The sequence below is a fragment of the Phacochoerus africanus genome, chromosome 1 (genome assembly GCF_016906955.1).
Source record: "Phacochoerus africanus isolate WHEZ1 chromosome 1, ROS_Pafr_v1, whole genome shotgun sequence".
NCBI lineage: Eukaryota > Metazoa > Chordata > Mammalia > Artiodactyla > Suidae > Phacochoerus > Phacochoerus africanus.
Genome location: NC_062544.1, coordinates 120,339,369 through 120,364,587, shown reverse-complemented (window position 1 = coordinate 120,364,587; position 25,219 = coordinate 120,339,369). Strand labels below are relative to the sequence as shown.

General features: G+C 43.9%; 1 protein-coding gene across 9 annotated transcripts in view; it reads right to left on the bottom strand.

Moving 5' to 3' along the window:
- Window positions 1-22,289, bottom strand: part of PXK (PX domain containing serine/threonine kinase like) — an 81,818-nt gene extending 59,529 nt beyond the window's left edge. For 8 of the 9 annotated variants that reach the window (XM_047778075.1, XM_047778091.1, XM_047778100.1 and 5 more), the window contains exon 1: window positions 22,083-22,287. In XM_047778075.1, the coding sequence (XP_047634031.1) occupies window positions 22,083-22,184 (102 nt within the window). In that variant the 5' untranslated portion in view covers window positions 22,185-22,287. Of the gene's footprint in view, window positions 1-22,082 lie in introns of all 9 variants that reach the window. The other variant, XM_047778083.1, reaches the window with a different exon arrangement.
- Between the last annotated feature and the right edge of the window lie 2,930 nt (window positions 22,290-25,219).

The following is a 25,219-nucleotide window of genomic DNA, read 5'->3' as shown; positions in this document are numbered from 1 at the left end:
AACCTTAACTTTGTATGCACCAAATACCAGAGCTGCAAAATATGTGAAGCAAAAACTGAAAGGACTGAAAAAAAACGGACAAATACATGATTATAGCTGGAGATTTCACAACCCCTCTCTCAGCAGTTGACAGAACAACTAAACAGAAAACCAGTGACAATATAGAACAATTCAACAATATCTTTATTGATAAAAAAATTAATCAACAGGTGATCTAAGAAAGAAATGAACAATTTTATTTGAGTCAACTTGGGGATTATAACTCAGGATGCAGTCTCTCAGAAAGCTCTGGGAACTGTTTCGCTTGTTAGACATCAAGGCACAATTACATAAGTTTTTGAAACAAAGAATTATAAATCAAATGACATATCAACAGTTTACACAATCCAGACCTGCACATACAAAGCAAGTAGTGGGTCATGGTGACCCTTTTCGAGATTAAGAAGGAATGTTATGTTCTAAGGAGATCTAGTTAACGCAGAGGCACAAGACACACTAAAGCAGAAAGAGGGAACCCAAGGGGCTGAGAAAAAATTTATGTTTAAATTTTTCCTGTCTTACCATAAAATGTGAATTTTATTCATCACCATCAACCAACAGATTTAATTAACATTTACAGAACACTCTATCCAAAAACAGCAGAATACACATTCTCTCCCTCTCTTTTTTTTTTCTTTTTTTAGGGCCGCTCCTGCAGCATATGGAAGCCAGATCCTTAACCCACTGAGCAAGGCCAGGGATTGAACCTGCATCCTCATGGATACTAGTCAAGTTCATTACCACTGAACCACAAAGGGAACTCCCTACATTCTTTTCCAGAGAATATACAGATGGCAAATACACACATGAAAAGATGTTCAACATTACTAGTCATCAAGCAAATGCAAATTAAGACCACAATGAGATATTACTATACCCATGTCAGAATTTGCAGAAATAAAAAAAATAATACCAGATCCTGGCTAGGATAACAGGGAAACTGGATCATTCATAAATTGCTAGTGGGAATTTTTAATGGTAGATACTCTGGAACACAATATGGCAGTTTCTAGAAAAATTATAACATGCAATTATCATATGATACAGCAACTGCAATCCTGGACATTTATTCAGACAAATATAAACTTGTGTCCAGGAGTTCCCATCGTGGCGCAGTGGTTAACGAATCCGACTAGGAACGATGAGGTTGCAGGTTCGGTCCCTGCCCTTGCTCAGTGGGTTAACGATCCGGCGTTGCCGTGAGCTGTGGTGTAGGTTGCAGACGCGGCTTGGATCCCACGTTGCTGTGGCTCTGGCGTAGGCCGGTGGCTACAGCTCCGATTGGACCCCTAGCCTGGGAACCTCCATATGCTGCGGGAGCGGCCCAAGAAATAGCAACAACAATAACAACAACAATAACAACAACAAAAAGACAAAAAAAAAAACCAAAAAAAACCTTGTGTCCACACAATAACTCACACGTGAATGCTCATAGCAGCTTTCTTGCTAATAGCCCCAAAACAGAAACAAGTTAGAGGTCCTTAAACAGGTGAGGAGCTAAATTTTGCTATATACATACCATGGAATACTACTTGGTAACAAAAAGGATGCAACAAATTGAATGAATCTCCAGAGAATTATGCTAACAAAGCCAGTCCCAAAAGATTATAAACTATATGACTCCATTTATACAACATTCATGAAATGACAAAATTATAGAGAACAGCTTAGCAGTTGTCAAGAGCTAAGGGTGGGGTGGTTGAGTGTATGTGGAAGGGAAGCAGGCAGGTATGGCTATAGAGGGTGAAGTGAAGTGCTATGATTTGAATGTTTCTGTCCCCCTAAAATTCATATGTTGAAATACTAACCTCCAAAGATGACACAGGCAGCATGTGGGGCCTTTGGGAGATACTTAGGTCATGAGAATGAAGCCCTCATGAATGGGATTAGTGCCCTATACAAGAGGCTCTAGAGAGGTTCCTTGCCTCTTCCAGCATGTGAGGACAGTCTGAGAAGGTGCCAGCTATGAATCACAAAGAAGACCCTCACTAGAAGGCAGCCATGCTGGCACCTTAGTCTTGGATTTCCAGATTCCACAACTACAAGAAAGAAATTTGTTTTGTATTAGCGGTTTATGGTATTTTGTTATAGCAGCCCGAATGGATAAGACATGAGAGATGTTTGGACCAATGGAAGTGTTCTGTATCTTGACTGTATCAGTGTTAAGGTCTTGGTTGTGATGTACTAAGTTTTGCAAGATACTGACAATGAAAGAAAATTGGGTAATGGGTATATGGACTCTCTCTGCATCTTTTTCTGACAACTGCATGTGAATCTATGATTATCTCAAATAAAAAACTTTAATCTTAGGCATTCAAAGAGTCAGAAGATTAAGATCCATGATTTTCACTGCTTAAAGTTTGCATTTTATGTGCAATGTCAGCTAGAAAAGGTTGTGGTTAAGAAAACAAGTAGAGAGGGATCCCTGGTGGTCTAGTGGTTGTGATTCAGCACTTTTACTACTGCCTGAGTTTGATCCCTGGCCTGGAAACTGAGATCTTACATCAAGCAGCTGCATGCTATGGCAAAAAAAAAGAAAGAGAGAGAGAACAAGTGATAAGGTAGAAGAGAAGTTCATGGCTGTCATGAACCCAACTAGCATCCATGAAGACAAGAGTTCGATCCCTTGCCTCGCTCAGTAGGTTAAGGATCCGGTGTGGCCTTGAGCTGTGGTATAGGTCATGGATCCCACGTTGCTTGTGGCTATTACGCAGGCCTGCAGCTGTAGCTCCAATTTGACCTCTAGCCTGGGAATTTCCATTTGCTGCAGGTAGGGCCTAATGAGACCAAAAAAAAAAAAAAAAAAAGGTAGAATAGAACATAACATAGTGATGGCATTTTCCAAAGAAACCAAATCTAGTGACCTCCCTCAAAGACTACCTGATCAATGAAATCTTCCTGCTCCTGGGAGCAAGAAGAGAATGTGTTAAAGATACACATTCCCAGGCCTTGCACCAGACTTGCTGAATCAGAATCTCTAGGATAAAACTAAGAATTAGAAGTTTTAGTAGCCTCCCCAGGTAATTCCTACTAAACAAATGAGCAGGAAACACAGACCTATTCCAGCCTTCTATTTATATACACAGGGAGTTATGATCAAGGTATAGATGAAATCATATAAAAAACACTAAATTTGGAGTTCCCATTGTGGCTCAGAAGAAACAAATCTGACTAGTATCCATGAGGATGCAGGTTCGATCCCTGGCACCGCTCAGTGGGTTAAGGATCCAGCATTGCAGTGAGCTGTGGCATCTCAGATGTAACTTGGATCCCATGTTGCTGTGGCTGTGGTGTAGGTCAGCAGCTGTAGCTCCAATTCAACCCCTAGCCTGGGAACTTCCACATGTCGCAGGAGTGGTCCTAAAAAGCGAAACAAACAAGCAAAAGACCACTAAGTTTTTTTCCTCAAATGCTCAGAATTGTTTTAACATCTTTAGATGGCATGATTTAGATATTATTCATAGTCACTACCAAATCAAGTACTACCAACACAGTACACAACGAATCCTTTCTACTGTATTAATTCTGGCTTAAACAGGTTATTTAGAAAATAAAGCCAGATAAGCACTGTTAACTTGGTAACCGAATTTTAAAATAGACCTGGTTACACTATCATTCATTTCTCTTCTGTTTAGTTAGCAAAGGTTGCTGAAGTCCACATAAGCAGGAATTTCTGCCTGCTCTGTACTATGTTAAAAATAATACTTTCAACAATACCCACTCAATTATGAGTAAATCAACTATGTATAGGCACCATGCTTAGCTGGTTTCATGTGGTATTACACAATAAATATTTCAAAACTGACTTGTGTCTCACAGCAAATCTCCTAAGCAATATGCCAATGTACTTATTTTTGAATACATAAAGATAAAATGCTAAAAACATCTACATTCTTATATTTGGGGATCAGTCCTTTTGCTTTGAAATTTTCTTTTCCCAGAGTTGTCTTACTGGCAGATTTTTGGGTTTTACCTTCTTATAATAGAGCTAAAATCAGCACACATAATTGAGTGCTTCCAAACAACCACACATAGTCAAGTTTTGTGGGTTTTTGGGTTTGTTTTGTTTAATGGCCAAACCCACAACATGTGGAAGTTCCCAGATTGAATTGGAGCCTCAACTACAGCAATTCCAGATCCTTTAACCCACTGCACTGGGCCGGGAATCAAACCTGAGCCTCCGTAGTAACTCCAGCTGTTGCAGTCAGATTCTTAACCCACTGAGCCACAGAAGGAACTCCAAGACAAGTTTTTTTGATGGCTGAGTTGGGGGAAAATGTTATTTCTCAAAAATCACTTCAAGCATCCATTGCTTCACTATGATTTATCAGAGGAATAGTATTTTTAAAATTCCAGTTCAATGTTGAGTACTTGGTAGGTGCTAAGTAAACACTGCTGTCCTGCTTTATACGCTGTGAGTTCAAAGTTTAGACCTATGTTTTACGAAGATGTTTCTGCCAACTGTAAACATTGATTAAGCATCTACCATGTCCTAATCCCTGTGCTTTTGTTCATGATGGGGGTATAAATCCAAATAAGAAAGGAAAAGTCTGATTCCATTCCTTCCCTCTGTAGACATATAGTTTAGGTTTATTTGTTTTTTAACTTGGCTATAAAATAACGCTATGGAAAAGCATCTGGCAAAAAGGAAGCAGACTGATGTCAGGCTGTCATATCCCAAAATGACATCCTAATTAATGTTTCTGCCAAGACACTCTATGTTTAGATCAGTATCTCTCCAAAGAGGGCGTTTCTGCCCCAGAGGTGTGACAGTGTCTGGAGACATCTTTGGTAGTTATAGAATAGGGGAGCACTACAGGCATCCAGTAGCTAGAGGTCAGAGATGCTAAACACCCATGATGAATGAGACAGCCAACAAAGGACTCCTTGGCCCCATATGACAACAGTGTGAGGCTGAGAAACCCAGGTCCAGGTACATCAAGTAAAACAGGTCATCCCAGCCCTTGGAGGCTTGGGATTCAGGGTGGTGGTTGGGGGTGGGGGTGGGGGTGGGGGTTACTTCTGTTATCATCTGCCCTTGGCTGCATCCTACTGCTACTCCGCACTCAACACCATTTCTAACATGTGCACGCCCACCTAGAGGGCTTGATTAACTACGGGTAGCCTCAAAAAACCCATTGTGTTTCCACTGTAAAGCCACATTAAGACATGTTAAGGCTCTAGTTGTTGCCCTCAGGTCCCATCTGCCATGTGATTACAGATACAGAAAGACAACCGGAAAAAAGGTGAGGTGATTTTGCTCAGAAATAGTTTTATTCCACTTCAATGGAGCAAGCTTGTCCCTGGCTACAAAACATTTGAATTTTTTTAGTTTGCTTAATACCACCACCCAGCCTGACCAAAAAAGGAATAACTTTCACCTTAAAGCTCCAGTTTGTAAACTAAACATAGCACAGCTGTTCTACCACTCCAACCAGGCTGGAAGCTCTGATTACAGCAGAGAGAAGAGTGCTCTGGAGACTAGCAGAAACCCAATATTTGAAGTCAGGCTTCTACCTCCAGAGCTGGAGTCAGCAGCTCAGAATCCTCCAGTGGATCATTCCCATCTTTGTCTCCCTCTCTGATGTGGAACTGAACCTGCGGTCTATGTAAGAGACAATAAACCTCCAAGGCTGACCAGGCTCGGAAGGGAAAGCAAGCCAAGACCCCTATGCTGGCTGTCAATCCCTGCCATCTGTTGCCACTTCCTCAAAGGTCCTTCTTCCCACTCCTCTTCGTGACCCACACCCTTATCTTGGTGGGGCAGAGTGGCTGCCCTGAGGAGCCCTAGCATGTGGGCATTTTAGCAAGTCAGTGTGGTCAGGGCTGAAGTTCTTCAAACTGGAAAGGCGCTGGGACCACGTGATTTCTGACTTAAATAAGGGGAGGAAAGAGAATTAACGTAAAATAACCACTGACCTTGTGCCAGGAACTTTGCTAAATCCCTTACTCAACACTTCTCTCACTCAATCCTCACAGCTGCCTGGAGGGTAGATCTCAGCAGGCTCATCAAAATTAAGTGAGCTATCCAAGATCGCATAGCTAGGAAGCAGCTGATTGGGAACTGGAACCCGATGCACTCATTCCTAAGGCCTTCCAACCTGCAGGCTGGCTGGGAACTCCCAAGGAACTGGCAATGCCCTGAGCCTGACTCCTTCTGCAGCCCTGAAAGCTAAGAGTCCTCACCAGTCTCAGGAACTCAGATGGACTCTTGTCCTGAGGGTGCAGGGGTAGGGGCTATCATTTCCACACTGTTGCTTAATGCTTCCAATGCAGGCCATTTCCCTGGGAAGTATCCTTGCTGACATTTTATTTCCCGAGTTTCCGAAAAGATATTTCAGATTTCATTGCACTGTAGCTGGTATTCCAAGATGCCTCAGTCTGATGAGATTTTAGAAAAACTAGGGAGGAAAACTTATTTTGAACCTATGTGGCCGCAAATTACTTTAGAGAGGCTAAAAACACAGACCACTTTGAAAGAAATGTGTCAAGGAAGCTTAAGCCAAACCTTAAGAAAACCTTCAAACCTGCCTAATCCACTTGATTCTTTTCTGTTCCCTTTGGGCACAGTTATCAGATTTACTGAGATTCAGTGTGAGGAGGGCCAGGGCAGTTGTTTGGAGGTATTTTAACCTGTCCGTGTTCCCACAACTCTACAGCTAAAGCAGAGGTTTCCAACCTGCTGCATTTTAGAATCACCTAGAGAACTTGGGGGAAAAAAAAAAACAACCTAAGACACGGCACTAGTAGGTCTTAAAAGTTCCCCAGGTGATTCTAATGTGCTGCCAGAGGCGAGAATCATGGTTTTAAAACCTCTTAAATAGGAAGCAGCTTCACACTACAAAAATAAACACCCTCTCCTGAGAGGAAGGAAACAAGTAAACCAAGCAGCCACCCCAGCTCAGTGTCCTCAACCCCACCCTCAGCCTTTCAACTAAGTCACTGCTACCTTTGTCCCATGTCTGTCTATGTTTGTGAGGGGCAATCTCTCCAACTGGATTAAGTTCTTCAAAGGCTAGAATTCCACATTTCTTGGTATTCCAAACAGCACCCTGCACAAGTCAGGCCAATTTTTACCTGACTGCTTGCAACTTACATAATCAATACTCAAACCCATGGCATCACATAGCACAACAGCTGCAGCCTGTGGGCAGTGGGTGGCATTACCCTGCAGGACACCAAGCTATCTGAGGAAATTCTCTTAGTTGTAGGACTTCTGCTTAGCTCACCGCCCACCTGCCTGGCTGCTTACAATTCTTAATATTTCACTTAGAATTAATAATTACTCCTTGGTCTGCTAAGTATTCACTATTTATTTGTTTAATCTGCAGACTTTCAGGGCTGGAACGTGCCTTTGTTTTATTTTAATTGCTATGCAATCCAATAATGTACAGAGCCTGCCCCAAAACGATGAAAACATTAAGAGTTTTAAAAGGCATTTGAAGAAGCACCACCATCTTAACCTGAGTTTTGGCAAGTGAATGAAGCCAAGTGTATCTCCTTTTCAGGCTCAAGGGAAATAAATTTCATTTAAAACCTAACTGACTGAATTAGAGAACCATGTGCTTCAACTTTTTATGCAAAACAGATTCTCCAGTTTCCACCCTCGGTTCTCAGACTGGACAAGGAACACAGCACAGGGCCCTTTGATCCTGGCAGTGAGGGCCAGGGCCTCATTGCGCATGCTCCCTTCTCCAGGCGTTTTGAAGTCCATGCTCTCCTCGGCGGGATGGTCCACTGCCCTGCCAGGGGAGCTGGTCTCCACACAGACTTCAGAGACAGCCAGCATTCCAGCTGGGGGAAGTACTGCAGAGTGGCACTCAAAAATTCTTTTGACCTCAGATGGGATGCAGCATTTTAAGCAGCAGTTCCTGTGGCATTCTATGGTTCAGAAAGGAGGCCAAAGCAAATTACCGAATTCATTCCAATGGGAACCTCTGAATTTCGTATTAGCTCAAGCAAAGAAAATAAGCCCTTGAAAACCTGAGGCTCAATTAAATAGTAATTAAAAGTGAAACATAACCTTTGCTTGTTCAGTTATCCTCACATCTCTTGGGCCAAGACCCTCAAAGAGTAGAAACAGACATAGTGAACATAATCTCAGAGAACCACCCGTGACACATTTAACTGGTTAGAAAAGACAAACACAGTCACAGGGTTGGAAATCATGATTTCTATGTGGGTTCTGGTATCTAAAGTGGCCAACTCCTCATCCCTCACGCCCTCAACTGGTACCAACCTAAGGACCTGCTAGGACTTAAGTGCTCCTCTTCCCAGGGCTACCTCTCTACCCACCCCGTTTGCCACTGCTCAGAAGACAGGCCACCCGGAGTCCTTCTGGAGCCCAGAGCGGGAGCCAGTTTCTGTGTGGTGATGAGCCACAATGTGCACCCTTCCCCAAGCCATAACGACAAGGCCCCAGGGGGAAAGGCAGCAGCTCCCTGCCACTTACTAGTTTTGTGACCAAACTCCACTGAGCCTTGGATTACTCATCTGCAAAACCATACCTTTCCAACAGGGTCGTGGTCAATATTAGATGAAGTAGTGCATTTGCAGCATCTAGCTCAAAAGCCAGCTTTGTAACTTAGTTTTGTTTTCTGCTAAGAAGATAGGGAAGAAAACAAGATGTCTGCAGATGAATATATCAGGGCTTTCATCAGCAAGCAAAGGAGGCAGTAGCAGCACCAAGAGCACCCATGGAAAAATAGAAAGCAGCCACTCTCTCTGAAAGTGGGAAACAATTTTATCAGGCTCTGATCCCTAACAAGGAGTACTGTTCTTCCAGCTTCTCTCATTCCAGCTTCTATGCCCACTTTTAAAGGGGGGTCATTAAAAAGTTTCCCACTAAAATAACCTGGATATCAACAATTAGAGAATGGACAAGTTATTTATCAACACAGTGGAAGAATACTCAAGCCTTTAAAAGGATGTACTAAAATAATTTTTCATTACATGGGAAAAGGTGTCTGCTATAACGTTAACTTTTTTTCTTTTCAGCCATGCCCATGGCATATGAAGTTCCCAAGGCAGGAGTCAAATCCCAGCTGCAACTGTGATCTGTGCCACAACTTCCGGCAATGCTGGATCCCTAACCTACTGTGCCAAGCTGGAAATCCAACCTGCACCGCCAGAGATGGAGCTGGATCTTAGCCTGCTGCACCACAGTGGGAACCTAGGTTAACTATTAAAAGAGGATGTAAAAATTCTGGCGTTCCCATTGTGCCTCAGTGGTAACAAACCTGCCTAGTATCCATGAGGATGGGGGTTCAGTCCCTGGCCAGGCTCAGTGGGTTAAGGATCCAGCATTGCTGTGAGCTGTGGTGTAGGTCGCATATGCTTGGATCTGGCATTGCTGTGGCTGTGGCAGAGGCCAGCAACTGCAGGTCCAATTCAACTCCTAGCCTGGGAACTTCCATAAGCCACAGGGTTGGCCCTAAAAAGAAAAAAAAAAAAAAAAATCTGAGAAACATTGATAGGAAGAGGCAACTACCAAGTGTTAATAGTTGTCACCTCTGGAGGTGAAATTATGTGACATTTAAATTCTCTTAGCTATTTTTTTCTATTTTTTACTTTATCCTCAATCAGCATATATATTTTTAATCAGGAAAATAATTTTTTTTGTCTTTTTTTTTTGCCTTTTTTATGGCCGCACTAGCATCATATGGAGGTTCCCAGGCTAGGGGTCTAATCAGAGCTACAGCTGCCGGCCTACGCCAGAGCCACAGCAACTTGGGATCTGAGCCGCATCTGTGACCTACACTACAGCCCACGGCAACACCAGATCCTTAACCCACTAAGCGAGGCCAGGGATTGAACCTGCAACCTCGTGGTTCCTAGTCGGATTTGTTAACCACTGAGCCATGACAGGAACTCTAGGAAAATAATTTTTGAAAAAGTTCCTTGGAAGTTCCCGGAGTTCCTTTCCCTAGAAAAGAGAAAAAGACCAAAAAAAAAAAAAAAAAAGTCCTTGGAAGTTCCCATTGTGGCACACCAGGTTAAGATCTGGCATTGTCTCTATGACAACATGGGTTCAATGCCTGGCCTGGTGTAGTGGGTTAAGGATCAGGGGTTGTAGCAGCTGTGGCATAGCTCTCAGCTGCAGCTGGGATTTGATCCCTGGCTCGGGAACTTCTATATGCCACAGGTATGGTTGAAAAAGACCAAAAATTCTTTGGTTTGTCACACATGTAATTTAAAACAAGTTACTAAAATAAGGAATCCTGAGTGATAAGAAAAGGACTGAAATTATCTGAGCTTGGATAAGAGCACAGTATGTTATCAATGATGAATGCAAGCTAGCATCTTTTTTCCTTTTGGCAAGAACTTTTAGTCATTTTACAATTCATCAGCACTTTTACTGTTCAGGGAAGATTGAAAAAATGGAAGATAAAAGTCAAATAAATGAGCTCTTCTACTTTTATCAGGGGTAGTAAAACATCTGGTGGGAAAAAAAAGCTTGAAGCTATAAGTTGAAGTCAAACTAGGGGAGTTCCTACTGGTTTCAATAATTTATAGTAGAAGTGATCACCATCACTTAGGATAACAGAGAGATGACTACACATAAATTTATTCTACCTAGCCTAAAAATGCCACTGTGTTCTCCCAAGACACTGGTTTCAATTCATAACCAACCATATAAGTGACTATTCACAACATGCTGCCATTTATCCCCAGAGCTGAAGGTAAGACCTGCTGTTTATGGAGCACTTACTCTATGCGGTCTCTTCCTCAGCTTATTCCATCTCCCAGCAACGCGTGGAGGTAGATGTCACGATCCTTCTTTTACAAGAATCCCAAAGCTCTCAGAGGGCCGATACCCTAAACAGGGGCTCTCAGCTAGTAAGGATTGAGAACAGACTTCACCCAAAGTCTGTCTGACCCAGGGGCATGGCAGTTCCTAGGTTCCATGGCCTTGGGCAGAATGCTTTCACATCATCTACCCTCTTATTTTGATGAACAGGGGTTGGCTGAACAGGCAGGACCAGTCCATCAAGTCAGGAGAAGCTGGGAGGGAGTGGGGGCAGAGTATGGAGGAGAACCCAGGGCTCTGGGACCTGATGGGTGATCTGAGTGAATACGGCTGTGGAGCTCTCTCAGCACTTTCCAGTCCAGTCACCGGACTTTAAAACCCTGCTCTTTGCAACCCACCTGCTCCTACATGTACACAAACTTCTGTCTACATACATCTGGGCTGGATGTTATCTGGGCACCACATGGAAACTATACAAATGAGAAAACTATTTTAATTTTTTATTTTATTTTTTTGTCTTTCTGCCTTTTCTAGGGCTGCTCCCCTGGCATATGGAGATTCCCAGGCTAGGGGTCGAATTGGAGCCGTAGACACCGGCCTACACCAGAGCCACAGCAACTCGGGATCCGAGCTGCGTCTGCAACCTACACCACAGCTCATGGCAACGCCAGATCCTTAACCCACTGAGCGAGGCCAGGGATCAAACCCGCAACCTCATCATTCCTAGTCGGATTCGTTAACCACTGAGCCACAACGGGAACTCCGAGAAAACTATTTTAAATAAGCTCCACCGTGAACACTAGGCAGATTCTGAAGAAGCAGAAAGGAGCGTTTTTATATGAACATGCCTAAAGTGGCCACACATTTACAGAGTACTCAGAAATCTGAAAGGCAATTGTACCAAAATAGAATAGGGTCTTTGAATAGGATCTTCTATTTCCATGCTACACTCCTATTAAACTCTTAACAGCTGCACGATACGTGAACCTCTTTCCTGTGCTTTACTGTTAAAAACCACAAAGACTTTGGATTTCAGCAGCAATGCCAGATCCTTAATCCACTGAACCACCAGGGAACTCCCCTTTATTTTTAAACTGAAATCTTTATGAACAAGATGAACAATTAGGGGTCCTGGAAGGTGTTTCAGAATTCATGTGTTAAAAGGCAATAAGGCTTCTGTTTCTATTTCCACTTAAAAAAGAATTCTGCCAATAAATAATTATTTAAATATTTTCTCCCTTTAACTCAGAACAGACGAAGAGCCTCCAAGTATGCATGCAAGAAGTGTGGGAGGCATCACGGAGATCAAATGAGTTTATTTATGACTCAGTTGGTACATCACGGTTTTGACCATTACGTAGCCTCTGAAGTTATTTTGTTCTTAGTCATATATGGTTTCATTCACAAGCATAATGGACCATGACGAAAGGCAGGCTTAAGGAATGCCGACAGCAAAATATGAGTTAGTGAGAAGTTGATGAGAAATACAAATAAAAATCATCATAAAAATGATTACTGAGCAGACTGTCTGAAGATGCTCTTTATCAGTGCCTTAAGTTGTAGTCACCTTATCACCATTCGTACTGTCTGTATTTCAGAAACCAGCGTAATTCAGCTCCCAAACATTAATACATAATTTTAAATAATGTGCCAACATGAATAAAATATTTTTTAAATTTAAAATCACTTCCAGGAGTTCCCGTCATGGCTCGGTGAAAACAAGCATGACTAGCATCCTCGAGGATGCAGGCTCGATCCCTGGCCTTGCTCAGTGGATTAAGGATCTGGCATTGCCATGAGGTATGGTGCAGGCTGCAGACATGGCTCAGATCCTGAGTTGTTGTGGTTGTGCTGTAGGCGGGTGGCTATATCTCCAATTCGACCCCTAGCCTGGGAACTTCCATATGCTGCAGGTGGGGTCTAAAAAGACCCCTCCCCCCAAAAAAATCACTTCCAGAGAAAGTTTTCACAATTCAGTATTACTATAAAAGAAGTTTGGAAGTTAAAAAACACCCAGGGAGTGCTGATACAGAACAAGTTCTCTGGAAGGCTCTGGTAAGCCTTTCCTAATTCTCCTGGGAGGACCTAGGTGGAGCCACACCCACCTTGCCCTCCCTGCTCCAGGGCAGACTGGCACTTTCAATGTCTTATTTCACCACTGGTTTATAAGCCTGCCATGTCTACCAGGAGTAAACTCCCTACTTCATTCATCTTTTTACCTTAATACACAGCACAGTGCTTGGCCACAGGAGATGCATCAGAAGTGCTAACTAACGTTCCCAACATTTTAGAGGTTTCCTGACATGGGAGAAACTGTGTGCTTCATAGAGCAGAATGCATCCAAGCCCAGGCTATGCACGCACAGCCTGACTGTGCTCCCCTTAGGGGAAAGAAGGTCAGCTGGGCTATACAGAATATAAGTGCATTTCTCAGGAAGCAGTGTTCTGAAGATGTCAGTCCCGCGCTCCCCTTCACAGCTGTCACTTAGTTTGGTCACTTGGCAGAGGAAGTGGCAGGAAAAAGAGCAAAGCAGAGGGCTTTCTATTTTATTCTTTCACTCCACTCCCAGAGGTCAAGTGTGTCTGCACTGATGTTGGGATTCCTCTGGTGCTGTACAAAAGCTGGGGTGTGAGGAGCTGATGTAAGCACCTGCCAGGGGTGTCCTCCCTGCAGACCTGGCCAGTTCTCTGGCCCACCTGTCTCTTCCACCTCTCCTGCCATCTTTGAACACTGCCAGCCAGCTCTGTTGCCAGGCAGGCCTGGTAAGGAGACCCTGTGCTGTATCTCCAAGCCTGGCTGTCAGAGCGTGTCCCTCCAGGGTAAAAAGGAAAAGCAAGCAGAAAGGACAGGGCGAAAGGTGTGCTCTTTGAGATGTCACTGGTCTTTTTCACTATTTGTTAGCAAAGTAGTCACAGTTGACTGTGATATAAACTTTTAAATAATTTTTCTTTTTCCATTCAAAGACTAAAATGTACTAGTACCTAAAAAGAAACTAGTGCTCTAGCAATACAGAGGTAATAAGCTGCAACAGAAACAGCGATACCTATGTGCTGAGCTCTGTTCAGCATCCTTACTATTCCCACTTTACAGATGAAGAAACTGAGGCTGGAGAGATTACACAAGATCATTAAGGTGTTGTCCCTCTCCACAAGTCATTTACAGTTTCACCTGTGTCAGAGGGAGCATATCAACAGAAAAGAGGGAGTAAGAAATAATCAGTGCATAATGCTGGCAACTTTTGGACAAATTAAACTGAATGGAAATTTCAGAAGAAGGAAATCACTCAGCTTGGTAGGTATGACAGTAGGCAGCACTCCCCAGGAAGGTTTCCTGAGCTGCGCCATGAACAAACATATTCATTCAACAAATTCACACATTCATCAGGTAATTACTAAATGCTTGCTATCTATGTGCCAGGGGGTGTGCTATTTTGAAACTGAATCAACATATCAATACAGGGACAAGAGAGGCTGGATTTCAAATTTAAAAAACAAACAAACAAAAAAACCTCAAAGACAAAGGCATCCACAGCGGCAGAGCAAGTGCCATTTGCCCCTTTCCATCTAAGGGTAAGGAAGGGGCAGAGATGGGCCCTCCAAGCAGAGACCCACTTCTCCACCCTCAGCAGTCTGAGAGCGAGTGCAAGAGCAGGGCCTTCTCACCACTGTATCCCCAGATCTGCCCACAGTTCCCATCAGAGAACCGGAGCTCAAGAAGGCCCCATGGGACAAACGAGCGCAAGGCTGCTAGTGACAGAGGTGATTACCCAGTCACATGCAGAGATACCCAGAGCATGGCAACGTGCCCCAGCCATTCCCAGTGCCCTGCTGGGTCAGTGAGTCCTGTTGCACTGGCCAGACCCTTGGCCTGCCGCTAAAGGTCTGACGTGGGCAGGCCAGCTTCCGGCTTCATCTCCCTCTGCTTCTGCAAAGAGGAAAGGCTGCAGGACTGAAGTCCCTGCCCAGGAATCACTTGTCCCCTGGGGAAGGGTAGGCTCAAAGGAAGGATGGATGAACAACCCCACTTTCCCTTTTTACCTCTCCAGGTGGTCTTCAGATATCTTTAGGTTCAGGAAATGTCCCATAACAACCCTCTATTCATTCCCTCTTCCCACCACCCCCAAACAGCCTCAGCTGAATTAATGAGGAGAAATGGCTTGTTTCTGATGAGCCATATCAAAGAAATGTGAGCAGCCTTGTTTGGTTATCATAAACCAGAGGTGCTGTGCTAAGAGGCGGAGCTGGGACCAGGGCACACACCCTGCTTTCCGGCACAGAGCCCTTTGCCCTTCCCTTGTGCCACTCTGTCTAATAAGTCATCTAGGCAGGCACACAGGCAGTAGGCAAGCTAACTCTAACGAGACATAATTTATCTACTGTTCTAAATACAACTGACCCTTGAACAATATAGGTTTGAACTGTGCAGGTCCACTTATCCTGGTTGGCTGAATCTACAAATACAGAGGGTGGGCTATAAAGTTTAAGTCCAGATTTTCCACTGCAAGGAGGGCTGGTGTCCCTAACCCCCATATTGTTCAAGGGTCGACTGTATTGGGTTTTCTTAAAGCAGGGTATATGGGGAGTTCCCGTCGTGGCGCAGTGGTTAACGAATCGGTTTCGGGTTCGGTCCCTGCCCTTGCTCAGTGGCGTTGCCGTGAGCTGTGGTGTAGGTTGCAGACTCGGCTCGGATCCCGCGTTGCTGTGGCTCTGGTGTAGGCCAGTGGCTACAGCTCCGATTGGACCCCTAGCCTGGGAACCTCCAGATGCCGAGGGAGCAGCCCAAGAGATAACAAAAAGACAAAAACAAAACAAAACAAAACAAAAACCAAAAAAAAAGCAGGGTATATGTGGAAGTGCAGTGCATTTTTTTAGGTACAATTACCCACTGAATAAGTAATTCTCCAAGTTTAGTTTTCAAAATTTTCCCAGTGATTCTAACCCAAAGATCCACAGCCCAAGAGTTGGCCTCAGGTCAGTGAGGTCTTAAGAGGTCATATAAACATGTGTATGGGTGTTTCCAGAGAATCTGTCCCTCTGATGAGATCCTTAAAGGAGCTGGACCTAAAGAGCCTAAAGAACTTGTGCTTAGAATACATCCCGAGTTTAGAATACCCCAATGTGATAAAAGTTTCTAGGGTGAGGGCTAAGGGGTTGGGGCTTCTTTCCAGGGTAATGAAAATGTTCTAAAATTGAGGATGGGAGTTCCCGTAGTGGTGCAGTGGTTAACGAATCTGACTAGGAACCATGAGGTTGTGGGTTCAATCTCTGGCTTTGCTCAGTGGGTTAACGATCCGGTGTTGCTGTGAGCTGTGGTGTAGGTTGCAGACGCGGCTCGGATCCCGAGTTGCTGTGGCTCTGGTGTAGGCCGGGGGCTACAGCTCCGATTCGACCCCTAGCCTGGGAACCTCCATATGCCGCAGGAGCGGCCCAAAGAAATAGCAAAAAGACAAAAAAATAAAATAAAATAAAATTGAGGATGGTGACAATTCTGTGGATGTACTAGAAGCTAAGTTGTTTACCTGAAATGCGTAAACTGTATGGTATATGGTACATAAAGCTGGTACACAAAAACTTTCCAGGAAGACGCCTTTACTCCGCAATGGATTCCCCAAGCTCCCATTATGTTAATTAATATCCTGTAGGCCACCAAAAAAAAAAAAAAAACCCAAAAAACTACTGGATTATTTGAGGCCAAAATGACCAAGGAATTCCCTTTTGATTTCAACTTTTTTTAGTAAACAGGAGGAAGCACATGATACCTTGTTCCTCAGCTAGAAATGGCCAGATTTATCTCAAATTTGGTAGTAAAAACCCAGCCAGGGGCTAAAGGGTCAATCTACACAGACTCTCCCCACCCCCACCCGCAAGTCTAAGCATTTATGCAAGTAAAGTGCTGGTCCCTCAGCCCTTAGTCAAAAGTTTCAAGGTGAAAACAAAGGCCCTCCATCAAGACCTCTGCAGAGGAGTCACACCTTAATTTTCCCAACCATATGCATGTTAGCCACAAAAGTCACTGGCAAGGAGGACTCCCAGCTTAAGGGGAAAACAATGGAAAAAGCCTATTACTCTCCCTCCCACAACACCCCAATACCCTTAAGCACTTATGGGTTCTAAAGCAATCTTGGCGTCCAGCTCCCCCATTTTCAGAATGGAAGAGAAAGGAGCTTCAGTTCATATGAAACTGCCCAGAAAACTCTAGCAGCTTAGAAGCAACCACCGCCTGCCTGCAGCAGAGAACAGAGGATTTGTTTTAACTCACCTCAAGTGAACCCACTTAGGTGCTCATATATTTTGAACAAACCCAAGATCACAATCCACATGGAAACTGTGTACACATGGGTGTCTGTTTCCTCTATTCCCTTGGGGAGCAAATCAAGTAAGTTAGCTTTTTTCATAAAATAAACCTCGGGCCCAGAATCTATGTTTCTTCCTAGTAACTACAGCCAGGCTCCAATTTGCATTCTTACCACAAGAAACTTTTCTAGTAAGATAATCCTCAAGAGAGGTGATACATGAAAATTAAGAATCATCAGCCCAGAGTTCCCTGGTGGCTCAGTAAGTTAAGGATCTGGCATCGCCACTGCTGTGGCTTGGGTCACTGCTGTGGTGTGGGTTCAATCCCTGGCCCAGGGAACTTTTGCAAGGTATGGGCAAGGCCAAAAAAAGAACCGCCAGCTCCTAAGTCAAGCTGCAAAAATTTGATTTCTATAGGAAGAGACTGAAGATGAGACTGAATCTACAATTAATTTTATCAGTCTCTATAAGCTTCCATTTCAGTTTTCCAGTGCACTCATCTCAGTTTTCAAGGACAAGTGGATAAAAATATATAACCAAGTAGAAGACAAGCGATGCGATTCCCAGAAAATCACTATTGTTATCTTATTATAATGTGTATGAGTGCTGCAAGTTAAATGCCATACTGTCTCCACTGGCCTATGCAAACATCTTCAAAAAAACTTTTTAAATATCCAGTAAAGGAGTTCCCGTCATGGTGCAGTGGTTAACGAATCCGACTAGGAACCATGAGGTTGCGGGTTCGGTCCCTACCCTTGCTCAGTGGGTTAAGGATCCGGTGTTGCCGTGAGCTGTGGTGTAGGTTGCAGACGCGGCTCGGATCCTGCGTTGCTGTGGCTCTGGCGTAGGCCGGTGGCTACAGCTCCGATTTGACCCCCAGCCTGGGAACCTCCATATGCCACGGGAGCAGCCCAAAGAAATAGCAAAAAGACAAAAATATATATATATATATATATATATATATCCAGTAAAACCTGCAATTTGAAAGACACTTCCAAATAGCAACCGCAGAGAATCCCAGATAGAGTCTGATATTGGGCAGTGGATTACCATAAAATGTCAGGATCCGAAGGCAACAATGTCTCCTGTTTTGGCATCACATTTGAAGAGGCATCCCGGTAATATGTGAGCAGATTGTTAAAAAAGGTTACCATGAAGAGGCTGAAACTCAATAAACCAAGCCACAAAAAGAACTTCAAAACTATCTGTATTATGATGGGTAAAGGTTCTGGTTGACTTGTATACATCTTGGAAAATAGAAGATCCCAGAATCCAACAGAACAAAGCTCCATGAAAGCAAGAGCTGTCCAGTTCATCACCAGAGCCTACAGCATGTGCCTAGCACATGCTACATGTACAATACATTTCTACTGAATGCGTATTATTAAATACACAAACTGTACAAGACACAGTTTCCAAAATCAAACATTCAAAGTGAGATCTATTTTCAGTAAAGATCTTAACATGAAATATTATCTTTTCCACAGACTTTTAAAATATTCTGTTATGCCTCAAATACCACTAAAACTATCTTTTGTTTCTCAAGAACAAAATGCATCAAATGCAGTCAATGGGCCCTGATTCAGATGAACCTCAGAGAAGAAAAGTCAAAAAGGAGGAACCTGAGATTAAGAGCTATCACACTACAGCATACTGACCAGCAAAAACTGGATATATACACTTGATAACAACCCTCTCCAAAACTGGCGGTTTCCTTTGGTTTCTATTTCAGCTAGGTAAGCATTTTGTCAGTCTACTGACTTTAAAAGTTTTCTCTTTCATGTAGTCAAGAACTAACTTTTCCCTTGTCCTCATTCCTAGAGCTCCCAAAGATTCCCACAATTTACCTATGTGGCTCTTCATCAGAAAAAAGAAAAAAAATTCTTTTGTCTGGAAAATCCTTCCCTTTCTGCCCCCCACCCTCCTCAACTCCCCTTGCTGAAAGCATCCCTAAATACTGTCCTTTCTGATTTTATGGAAGCTTCATTTCCTTGCAGCAGAAGCCTGGTCTATTTCCTGAAGCTAAATTCATTGTGCTCCAGAAAAGTAAAAATAAAATCATTCAAACCACAGTCAGACACACAATCACCTATACCAGCCTGCACCTCCTGCCAGTTCCTCATCCCCAAATGCCTTTCTGGTGGTGACCTTGTGTTCCCTTCATCCTTCTGGTATCTGTAATTTCCAATCCACAGAATTTTCCCCTCCCAAATCCATAAATCCTAAACCATATATAAAAAAATTTCTGTTACAAATTCTGTTTCCTAAGGCTAAACAACCTTGATAAATGAAAGCAACCATGAACAGAAATTAGCTTACTTGCAAAAATAACGTGCTAACGTGTTTAACCCTTTGCATATATGTCACCAGAAAATAAAGAGATGGAAGAGAAATAAGGAGAATACACTTTACAGATACTTCATAAAGGTCATTTCCTTTGATCATCATAACAACCTTGGGAGGCAGGCAGGGCAGGCACTTATTCCCATTTACAGAAGACAAATGTAAATATCAAAACGGTTAAGTGACTTGCCCAAGACTCACAAGTGTCAGCCCAAATCCACATTAAGATCTTACCTCTCCCAAAGGATGTCTACTATGTACCCTCACTGTAGGTTTCTGTGCTATAGCCAAGAAGCAAACCTCCTAGAGATTCAGCATTTCAAAGGGAAGACGGTTCTCTGACTTTTGGGATACCATCTCCCTTTAGCTAACAAGTCAGAAAGCCATCCTCAACCTTCCCAATAGAAAACACTGCCTTTTTCTCCTATGTACCTCTCTTAACAACTACTTCCTTCCAAAAGTTTCCAACAGTTCCTGTTTTAAAGGGACTTACTCTTTAAGCACTAATTAATAGTCCAAAAAGTTTGCATCAGCATATGATTTTCTCTATAAAGTTCAGGGCTGATGCAATATTTCCCAGTCTCAGATTTTACAGCTAAAATGACAAGAACACAGAACAGTCAAAAATTACGCAAGACAATGTTGCATTTTTTTTACTCAACCACATCTGCCTCTATGTGTCTCCTGTGAGTCATTGTCTTTTGTGTTCAGTCATCATTATAGGAACTCCTATTCTCTACCCTAAATTATTTTATTTCTTAAAGAAAACCCCTGCAATAAGAATGGAATCTTATTACATCTTTCACCACCTTGCTGAAGCACTGACCCCTTAATGTGGACCCTCAGATGTCACGTTACTCCAACTTTTATCACTACCATTTTACATACACAGAAAAAGCAACAAAGTCACAATTCATTTATTTATTCATTCAACAAATACATATGAAATCCTATCAGATGCCAGGAAGTGGGACCCAAAACTGAACAAAAAGTGTCCCTCCTCTCACAGCCTAATGGAGAGGAAAACTAAAGAATTACAGAATAAACGATCAAGGTTAAGGTGGAGGTAAGCACAGGCCTTGGGGCAATAGCCATCATGAAATGCTTTCTGGAAGAAGTGGCCTGTGAGCATTTATAAGCATCTCTCTGTATTGTTAGTACAAAACAAGTCTAAAGACTCAACCCTACTCCCTGAAAGGTTGTAAGATTTACTGGCCAACAGTCAAGTAAAAATCTAACTAAATAGCAGAATTTATTCTTGACCCCCTACCCTAAATTTCAACCCTTAACCCCTACTCCCTTAGGCATAAATTAGAGCGTTTAACAAATTCTGTTCTATGCAGTGCCCTCTCCAAGTCTGAGGAACAGCATTAAAGATATGCACAATGAAAGAAAATGCACATTTAAAAAAAAGATCATTTTCCTAACTGGAAATGAACACTGAACAACCCAAGTCCTACAAAGCGTGGCTGTCAGAAGAGGAAACTGAGGTTCAAAAAAGTCCCACTTAAACACAACAGAATAAAAGGTCTCTTTGAAGTCATCAGAACAGCTTGAGCAAAAAGAGAAACAGAAGGCTATTGTGGGGCTTTAGCCTCCAGATGATGAACCCCAAACACACTGCAATGGTAAACAAACAAGCCTCTGAGCCGGAATCTGATTTGGTGACCTAACAAAACATTACAATTTAAGGAATCTCTCTCTCCCCATTCATTATTTCTCAAAGTCCCACTGGCTGGCAGCTTCTGGGTTTTTTGTTTGTTGTTGTGTTTTCCTTTGTTTTTTGCTGGTTTCTTGGTTTATTGCTTGTAAATTATAAAGCATAGTGTAATTTAAAAAAAAAAAGGGAGAGGAAAATGAAAACAACTATGGTTTTAAAGACCCATAAAAAACACTATATGTAACAGAAATAAACTCTGTGTTTACTATGAGGGCCTATTAACTCCTTTATGCTTCTCCAGAGATTTTAAACTCAAATGAATGCTACCACTGCCTACTAAAGAGCAATTTACAGGAGGGAAGGAACACATCCAAACACCTGCCTCAGCAGGACCCCAGACTGCCTCCCACATCATCTCCCTGCGCCCCGTCCAAGGAGCCGACATGCAAATGGGGCTTCAGACCCCAGCCACTCCTCTATCCCAACAAGTAGGCTCTGAAGTCATACTTCCATTTGGGCCGGCACACTCTCATCCCCACCACTCAGAAGCCCAGCTGAAAGGAGGGAAACTAAGCGGCCCCGGTGAGGAGATGGCTGGCAGTGGGCAGACATGGATGAGAGGGTCCTGAATGGTTTTCTTTACTCCGCGGCCGCAGATGGACCTTGGAATCCAACACCTCTCCCTACTCAGACTTCCTTTCTAGGGCACCCCCCGAGGCCGTCTCACTCCTTGCCTCCACCCCCCCCCCCCACCCGGGGAGGGGGTGCTGCGGTTCCCACCCTCGACCCCTACGGACTTAAGCGGTCGCCTGGGCCCCGGGAACCCTGACCCTGAAACAACACCACGCCAGAGCCCTCTCGGCCTGGGTCGCCGACCCCTGCCCTGATGCCCTCCTTGACGACCCTGCCCAGCCCGCTGCCGGCTGCCCGCAGCCCTCCTGCGGCCCGGGACCGCCCCAAGCCGCCCGTTCGCCCGCCCTCCCGGCGGGCCGCGCACCGTGTGGGACTGCAGGCTCTGGCTCGCCTCAATGGCTGCTGTCAGCGGCACCGTGTCGTCCAGCAGCACCTTGCCGGCCGGCGGCTTCTCCATGAAGGCCATCCCGGGACGCCCGTCCGCCACCGCCTTGGGACCAGGGGCAGGAACCAGAGGCGCCGACTCCCGCCGCCGCTGGGTTCCGCCGCCGCCGCCGCTGTCAACACGCGCCGCCCCACGCGCCGCCGCCGCCTGCCCGGCCCGCGGGGTCCTAGCGCCGACCTTCTCGCTCTGCCGTTGCTGTCAACACTGGCCGCCCTTCACGCCGCCGCCTCCTGCGAGGTCCTGGCGCCAAGCCGTCTCATTCGCCACTGCCCTGACTCGAGCCTCCAAACTCCACGCAGCCACACCACAGACCTGGTGCCCTTAGCACCGGGCCTCAGACCTCAGGACTATTCACCCTAAGCCATCACCTCCAGAGGTCCTCTTATCTGAAGGCACTTCATTTTGGGCCCTGCTATCCAGGAACACTTAGGCCCCAAGATCCCCAAACCTCTCAATGATGGGGATTGTGAGGGCTTTTCTCACTAAGCCCTCAGAATTGAGCCCCAGAGTTGGAGCCCTAAGACTCCACCCTCAGACCCAAAGCTCTTTGAACTGGAGACGCTAAAAACTGGGCATTGGTCCAAGGAACTTCCAGCTTCTATCCTTAGTCCCAGCTTGGCTCAGCCCATAAGGCCTTTGAACTTGAGAACCCTCAACCTCTGACTCGGGATGGTCAGTCCCACCGTACTGCCTTCCAGAACCTAACACAGAGCCAGAGAATTCTGCAATCAATTTCTCAGCCCCAAACTTGCCCCCAGTCAGCCTGAACCCATGGCCACAATCCTGGCCCACCCACTGTGCTCTTAGGCCAGGATAATGGAGTTAGACTTGGAATAAGACCCCCAGGATCTCTAGGGCTCCAGGATTTATCAGCTGTGTGATCTTGAATAAGTTACCCAATCTCTGAGCCCCAGCTCCCCACCTGCAAAGTAGATAATACTTACATGGAAAAGTTGGTATGAAGAAAGTAGGATGGGAAGGTGTTCAGCACATAATAAAACCTCAAAACAATATTAGTTTCTTTCTTCCCCTATAGTTCAAAGAATAGAAGTTTCTTACTCAAATTTATCTTCCCTAAATTTTTACATTTCAGACAAGAGAACAGAATTTCTTGGGAGTTCCCACTGTGGTGGGGCAGAAACATATCCAACTAGTATAGTATCCATGAGGATTCGGGTTCAATCCCTGCCCTCGCTCAGTGGGTCGGGGACTGGTGTTGCTGTGACCTGTGGTGTAGATCACAGGCTCAGATCAGATGCCACAATGCTATGGCTGTGGCATAGGCCAGCAGCTGAGGCTCTTCTTGGTAACCCTACCACCACCACAATTTGGCAAAGGCTTAAACAGTATCTAATGGGTACCCTCACCAGATCTCAGGCTTAATGGGATTGTTGGGCAACTCCAAGTGGCCAAGAAGCCACGACAGATTGACTTAGGAGCAAAGGCTCAGAAGAGAGATATGAAAAGGGAAACATGGAACTTCATGATTAAGTCCTAAAGTAATTAGACCTCTTCGTGCATTCTGTTTGTCCCAGTGTGTTTAAAAGCAGCAGTCTATTAAAACTACATAACACTTAGGGAGAAATCAACTTTTTATTACCATTTAAGGCAAATGAGTTACCTCATTATCAGAATCACAGAAACCAAAATTCTACTTTAATCATTACTCCTATTATGTGGGCTAACCAAGACAAGACTCGTCCTGCATTCTGCTGGTAGGAGCGTAACTTGGTCCAACCTTTCCAAAAGGCATTTATGTGTTCAACAATTATTCACTGCGTACTTAACCATGAAATAGGCCCAGTGCTAGGACCTGAGATTTGACAACACGTATCAAGGATTTTGAAAATGTTCTCATGCAGTAATCTCACCTCTAGAAGAGTATCCTAAGGAAATAATCAAAAATCGGTGCAAATACATAGCACTCAAGCATAAATACCTAACAACAGGGGACTGGACAAATCATGGTACAGTCATAAATAGAATATTTTGCAATGATAAAAAAAATCACATTATCAGGAAGGGGGTAAAAAATAAGATTATCAAAGGATAATGTTGGGAAATGTTGATAGAATAGTAAATAGAAAAAAGCAACACATGCATTTTATAATCCAAAGTTTTAAAAATATATTTATAGGAAAAACACCAGAAGGAAGCCCCCCAAAATATTAACTGAGAGTCTCTAGGAAGTGGAATCATGATGCTATTTTTTTGTATTTCTACACTTTTCAAAATGTCTATTTTATTTGTATGATTAGGAAAAAAAAAATATTACCCAACTGAGTTGCAAAGGTCATCAAATAGACAACCTTGTCTAGTTTTCCTTACTACAGAAATGAAACTGAAAGTGAGAAATCGGCTATTTGATGGAATGAAGCCAGAGATTAATTTTGAATCTACCCTTTCTTATTCTCTGGAAATTCTTACCTGAACTAAATCTCTCAGTATAAATACCTTAAAATTTGATCTACTTAATCAGGGCCTTGAGGATCCTGGACATTAACTCGATCCCTAAATCCTCTGAAGACCAGGCCCCAAACCCTGTAACATCTGGCCTTTGAAGTGGCCTGAATATACAAGGAAACTCTCCCCAGCCCTGAGCTATGCTTCCAGCCTCATGCTGGGTCAAGTGAATGAGGATACAGAAGCTCATTTACTGTCACATACACAACTACTCAAGGCTGGCAGGGAAAAAAAAAATTATATTCTTTTATGTTGCCAAATATTTAGATGGTCCATAGATTATTTATCTAATAGCCTGATGTTTGACCAGATTGACTGAAGATAATGAGGGGTTTTGTTTTTGTTTTTGTTTTTCTTTAAGGGCCGCACCAGTGACATATGGAGGTTCCCAAGCTAGGGGTCAAACCAGAGATATAGGTGCTGGCCTACACCACAGCCACAGCAACACAGGATCCGGGCCGTGTCAGTGACCTACACCACAACTCATGGCAATGCTGGCTCCTTAACCCACTGAGCAAACCCGGGATCGAACCTGCATCCTCATGGATGCTAGTCAGATTCGTTTCCGCTGAACCATGAGGGGAACTCCCGAT